Source organism: Cricetulus griseus, chromosome 5 (assembly GCF_003668045.3).
Source record: "Cricetulus griseus strain 17A/GY chromosome 5, alternate assembly CriGri-PICRH-1.0, whole genome shotgun sequence".
NCBI lineage: Eukaryota > Metazoa > Chordata > Mammalia > Rodentia > Cricetidae > Cricetulus > Cricetulus griseus.
The window spans coordinates 100,443,592-100,449,591 of NC_048598.1; the positions used below are offsets into that span (position 1 = coordinate 100,443,592).

The following is a 6,000-nucleotide window of genomic DNA, read 5'->3' on the forward strand; positions in this document are numbered from 1 at the left end:
GACTGTAGAGGGAGGCACCTCTTCTGCCCCATTCTGAAAAACTAGGCCCAGGAAGGTCCCCAGCTGCCTGCATCCAGCAGCCATCAGCATTTGGTGTCCCCTGCCATGGTTGATGCCCTCTTTGAGTGACGGATGCCCATGCTGTATGCTGGGGCCCGGGCCCGGTTCACGGTGACCTGTTCTGGGCTGTGAGTACCAGGACCAGGTGTCTCCTCTAGGGGCCGAGGGGTTCGGGGTCTCCCCAGTATGCTGAAGGCCGGCCTACGCTGCCGGTAGGTGTTAGGGTCAGGACTGTCATATTGCCCAGGGCCTGGAATCTCTGCGGGATCCTGAGGGGGGCGTGCTGGGGGCGTGCGACCCACAACTGTGTAGCTGGGGCTGCTAGGTTTAATAAAGATCTGTGATCCCCAGAGGGGTGGCATGGTGTAGGCATTGGGGGCAGGAACAGAAGTGTCAGGGGGCTTCTGTCGGAGGCGGGAGCCCAGAGTGAAAGCTGGGGGGTTCCGCTGGCGTACCGGGGGTGCCTTCTCTGGGCTGTAGGCCCCAGGGCCTGGTGTCACCTCCAGACCTGGAGAGTGAATGGGCATTGGGACAAGATGGAGGCCTACCTGACCTGCATGAGAGGTCACACAGACCCAGAGTCTGGCCCCAGCAGCATTTTTAACTCATGTATTCTTTGCCTGATACTCCCCTACTCAGCCCCAAGCCAGCAAAGGCTCCCACCACCACCTTCCTCCAACCACCCCACAGCGCAGCCATACACCTCCTGCCTCCCACACCCACCAGGTGGTGCCTTCTACCCCTCCAGAGCTCAAGGACACCTGGATCATCCTCTCTGAAGATCTGGGCACTCTGAGATGGACCTGTAGGTGGGCCTGAGCCCACCAGGAAGTTCATTAAAGATGTCTAAGCTGCTTCTTTTCTGTATTTGACTCAGCATGAGTGTGACTATAGAGCTAGGGTGGGCAGTGAGAGAAGGCTGAGCAGAGACACAGAGCACGGGGAGTGGGTGGAGTGGCTGCGTGGGAAGATGGATGGATGGATGGATGGATGGATGGATGGGTGGATGGGTGGGTTGATGGGTGGGTGGATGGACGAGTGGATGGATGGGTGGATGGATGAGTAGATTGGTGGGTGGGTGGACATAGAATGGATGGATGGGTGGGTGGACAAACAGATGGACAGACAGACGGATGGATGGATTGGATAACATGTGCAGAGAATAAAACCAAGTTTCTGAGCATTCCTCTGGGACCATGAAGGGGTCAGAGTTAGGCCTCCCTTCCCCATAGGAAACAGGGTCACCATGTACTGCCCCATCAGCTCAAGGCTGTGGGACTGGAGTAGTGACCCTTCATCTGACACTCAGATTTATCACTGCAAACACTGAAGTTCTCAGAGCTCCCATAGTGCAGGAAGTAGTAGACTATCTCCCAGGCCCTTTCCCACCACACTCACCACACTCACCTCGAATCCTGCCCCGGCCCTGCATGGAGTAGGCAGGGGGACAGCAACGGCCAAAGCGAGTAACTTTGGGATCCAAGAAGTAGACAGGTCCTGGGCTGGAATCCTGAAGAGGTGCTGAAGAAAGGACCCAGAGTCCCAAAAGTGCCCTGAGCTAAGGGCTCCCCATCCCCCGGCCTGGATCCCCCTGGAGCCTGAGGTCTATCTCCGGGAGTGGCTGAGTGGCTGAGTGGAAAGATGGGAAGAGCCAGGCTGAGCAGTGCTGAGGCCCCGAGGGATCAAGCAGAGACTGTGTGGGACATGCCAGTCCCAGAAGAGCCTTGGCTCACAGGGAGTCACCTTGAGTCACCCTTGAGATAGCTCAGCCTGCCTGACCCACATTCTCGAAGCAACATGAAAGAAAGAGATCACTGGGGCCACAGCTGGTCACCATTTTCACAGTTGTATATTTGGGAGCAGAACCCAGGCCCTCATAAATGGAAGTCTTGAGCTCTCCCTCTGACCCATACCCCAGACCCTCACTGGGGGGTTCTAGGCAGGGGCTCCACTCCTGGCCACACTCCCAGCCCCTCCTGGGGGATTCTGGGTGGGGTCTCTACCCCTTTTTACTTAAACCCATGATCCTCCTGCCTCAACTTTCGGATTGCCAAAATGATGGGTCTGTACCACCGTGCCTGGCCTGATGACTAATTGCTGGAGTTTAGGCACACTAGCACGTGCATGGCGAGTGTCTGAGTGCATGGCAAGCGCTGGTGGGTGGGTCTGTGCTCAGCTCTGGGTGAGTGATAAGCCTCGATGAGTCCCAGGATGTGCCACCCAGCTGTGGGCTTCCATGCACACCCACACAGGCAGTGTTTGCACTCACAGTAGCCTCCCTTCCACCTCTATGGTGGTCACTAATGTTAAACAATGGCGCTCAGAAACATCCCCACATTCCTGTTCAACTGACAGAAATGTGTTCCCAGCTCTCCCCTAACTCAGAGCTAATCTAAATGACTCCCAGGATAAGAGGGGATGGGTCACAGTCACCAACATGTTCTGGGCCACACACAGGAAGATGCCTGTCACTCGTCACCTCAGCCAGACTGTGGCAAGCAGCACTGTCAATGTTCAACCCCTGCCCAGCATGGACAAACCTCCTTCCCATTTTCTTACCCAGTTTGTGTGATTAGAGAATCCAGCTTGCGCCCAGGACGTGACCCACCCAACCCTCAGGCTGCACCTGGTACACTCTTCTTCCGGTCCCCCTTCACCAAACCTTTTTTAAATCTTTTACCTTTTTTTTTTTCTTGGTTTTTCGAGACAGGGTTTCTCTGTGTAGCTTTGGAGCCTGTCCTGGAACTAGCTCTATAAACCAGGCTGGTCTCGAACTCACAGAGATCCGCCTGCCTCTGCCTCCCGAGTGCTGGGATTAAAGGCGTGCGCCACTACACTAAATTAAGACTTCATTTTCTAATTTTAAATGATGTGTACTGGTAGGGAAGGATTTGTGCACTGTGGGTGTAGGGCCCACATAGTCCAGAAGACAGCGTCAGATACCCCTGGAGGCAGAGTTATAGGAGGTTGTGAGCCACGCTATGCAAGAACTGTCAAGAGCTGAGCCGTCTTTCCAATCCCCTCCCACCACAATTTTACTGACCTCACTGAGCCCACTTCCCACAGCCCACCCAGGGCCCTCAACAGCCCCAGCTTGGTGAGAGGTTCAGTCGATCCCCCAGCCTTCTGTCTCATAGCTTCTAAATATTTACAGCAGTTCCCAACCCAGAGGGCCTCAGTCTAGCCCATCAGAGCAGCTTCAGGACCAAGCACTGGGACTAAAGGCTGCTACATTCAGCCAACATCACAAAGGGCTTAGATGCCACACGCTGCAGAATGTCAGAGAGAGAGAGGCCCCTGTGCCTGCTCACCTGAATCTCTGCCAGCCACTAGAGACCAGCCTATACTCGGGACAACAGATGCACTCACACACACTTGGAGTGCTTTTTGGACGGCAAACAGGACTAAGGTTTTTTGGTTTTTTTTTTTTTTTTTTTTTAATCAAGCCTAGGGCCTTACACATAGTAGGTGTGTGCTCTACCCACTGAGCTACACCCTGTACCCTAGCCACCCAATCCTTGTTGGTCCATCAAAATCTTGGTGTCTGGTCTGATATGGTGATATACATCTGTGATTCCAGAATTTTGGAGGTGGAGGCAGAAGGATCAGGAGTTCAGAGTCAGTCCGAGCTACACGAAAAGGCAACAACTTACCCAACATGGCACAGCAACTGGGAGGGAGACCAGACCTGCCTGCCCGGCCTTGCTTACCCTGAGGTCTCCTTCAGAAGGACTCTGGAGACCCAAGGAGGTACCCTGTACCCCTCATCTGGCCTTACCTTCACTGGTCCTCAGAGCAAGTGAGTAGGCGGGACTAGCTGCCTTGGTGCAATCATGGTTGACATAGCCAATGGTAGATGGAAGAACATACAAGCCAGGTCCGGAGCCTGAGACCCAAAAACCAGATCAGGGATTGTTATTCTTTTGTTTAAAAAGAAGAAAAGAGAAATTGCTGAGACAGACATATTGACTATAAGTTTATTATAAAGCAGAATGGGGAGACTAAGAAGAGGAACAGAATAATGGCTGACCGCCATGGCCGGTCACCATAGAGAGAGAGAGCGGGAAACAGAGAAACAGGGGGAGAGAGAGACAGACAGACAGAGAAAGGGAGAGAGAGAGACAGAGAGAGAGAGAAAGAGGAGTAAAGGGGCAGGAGCAACGCCCCCACGTCAGCAGGAAGCAGTCTTAAGAATTCAACACCCTTATTCCTTAACCTGCCATGTCTAAACAACCCACCTTTTTTTAATAATAAGTAGAGGTGGGAATGAAAGGTTCAGGCATTATGCTGGCCTGCCCCTGTTACCTGGTGGAATCCACTCAGGCAATACCCTGGTCAGCCCAAGGTTCCATGGGAAAGAAGTCTGCACGCAGGTGCAGAGGACCCCTTTAAAAGATAGGCTCCTGCCCCTTTACTCCTCTTTCTCTCTCTCTCTGTCTGTCTCTCTCTCTCTCTCCCTCTCTCTGTCTGTCTCTCTCTCTCTCCCCCTGTTTCTCTGTTTCCCGCTCTCTCTCTCTATGGCGACCGGCCATGGCGGTCAGCCATTACCCTGTTCCTCTTCTTAGTCTCCCCATTCTGCTTTATAATAAACTTATAGTCAATATGTCTGTCTCAGCAATTTCTCTTTTCTTCTTTTTAAACAAAAGAATAACAGGGATAGTGTCTGGAACCCTGAGGGACTGGGCAAAGAGTCCCACCCTGGACCCCAGCCACCTCCAAAGCAAAGTAGGGAAAGGAGTCTTGGAGGACTGAGTGACACCTGCATTGTGACCTACTGATGAGTCACAGGGCTATAGCGACTTGGGAAGCAGAAAGCAAGGAAGACAGGCTACCACAGGAAACTAAGGCAAGGATCAAAGACCATCAGTGGTAGGGAAAGAGGGCTGGAACAGAACAGTTGTCTCACAGGGGGTTACTAAAGCTGAAAGCATAGACCGTGTCACAGGTGGGGAAACAGAGGCTGGGAGTAGAGAGATTCACCATGAGCAGGAAAACAGGCCAGAGCAGAAAGGCTCATGAGAGAGGAAACTAAGGCCAGAGAATAGAGACCACCACAGCTAGAGAAACTGAGGCTGGAGATATAGAAAACCATCAAGGGAGGAAAACCCAGCCAGGGACAGAAAGATCACCTTGGAGGAGAAACTGAGGCCAGTCACAGAAAAACACCACGTCAGAGGTGGGGAGATGGAACCTGGTGTAGATCTGACTCCACTGTCCAATCTAGGATGGGAAACTGAGGCACAGGCTACAGCCTGAATTCTCCAGAAATGTCTCCCCTGCTGAGCACCCAGCCTCAGCCACTTCATACACTCCAAAGCTCTTGCAGTCCACACAGAAACCCTCCCTCTCTCTTCCTCCCTAAGGTTTGTCCTACTATGCTCAACCTGTCCCCCTGGGGGGCAAGTGTTCAGGGCCAGCAGATCCCACAGGGGACATGGACCTGCTCTCAGATACTACTCTCCTGAACTCTAGAGCATCCCAGGAGCCCCCAGAAGGGGGAAAGAAGGAGCCCTCCCCCACCAGGCCAGCACAAACCATTCTCCAGGGTGGCTATTCCACAGGACTTCCTCAGCCCGGTCTCTGGAATATGGCCCTCAGCCACCCGCCTGGCCAGAGGCACTGTGGCCAGCCTGGTCGTTGAGTCGCAGCTGAGGGTCCCCATGGTGAGCAGGGCCTGGTGTGGGCTCCTGTGCCCTGCTGTTCTGGTGCCACAGACCAGGCACTGTCCCCAATCCTCACAGCTCAGCCAGTGTGTTGGCAGAGGACTGGCCTCAACACACCCTCCCACAATACACACAGACAGCCCCTTGTCCCAATGCAAGGATCTTGGGGCCTGGCCCAAGCCAGGCTGGTTGGCCGGACGCTGGCCTGGAAGTGGAACTGAGATCAAGTGTCAGCCAGGTGGCCGGATGGCCCAGGAAAGACTCCAGTGTCAGCCGA

General features: G+C 53.8%; 1 protein-coding gene across 1 annotated transcript; it reads right to left on the reverse strand.

Annotated features, from left to right (window-relative positions):
• Window positions 1-83: 83 nt before the first annotated feature.
• Window positions 84-5,722, reverse strand: Odf3l2 (outer dense fiber of sperm tails 3 like 2). Its single transcript, XM_027419468.2, has 4 exons — window positions 5,596-5,722; window positions 3,839-3,946; window positions 1,468-1,581; window positions 84-568 (listed from the first exon to the last, which is right to left on the reverse strand). Exons 1-4 carry the CDS (start codon window positions 5,720-5,722, stop codon window positions 84-86), a joined length of 834 nt encoding a protein of 277 aa, XP_027275269.1.
• Between the last annotated feature and the right edge of the window lie 278 nt (window positions 5,723-6,000).

Bases quoted from the DNA above. Each gene is read 5' to 3' on its own strand.
- Odf3l2 (XM_027419468.2), bottom strand. From the start codon at position 5,722: ATGGGGACCCTCAGCTGCGACTCAACGACCAGGCTGGCCACAGTGCCT. The intron at 3,947-5,595 runs GTTTGTGCTGGC...TTTGGGTCTCAG, and splicing joins AATAGCCACCCTGGAGAATG to GCTCCGGACCTGGCTTGTAT. The intron at 569-1,467 runs GTGAGTGTGGTG...TTCACTCTCCAG, and splicing joins GGGCCGGGGCAGGATTCGAG to GTCTGGAGGTGACACCAGGC.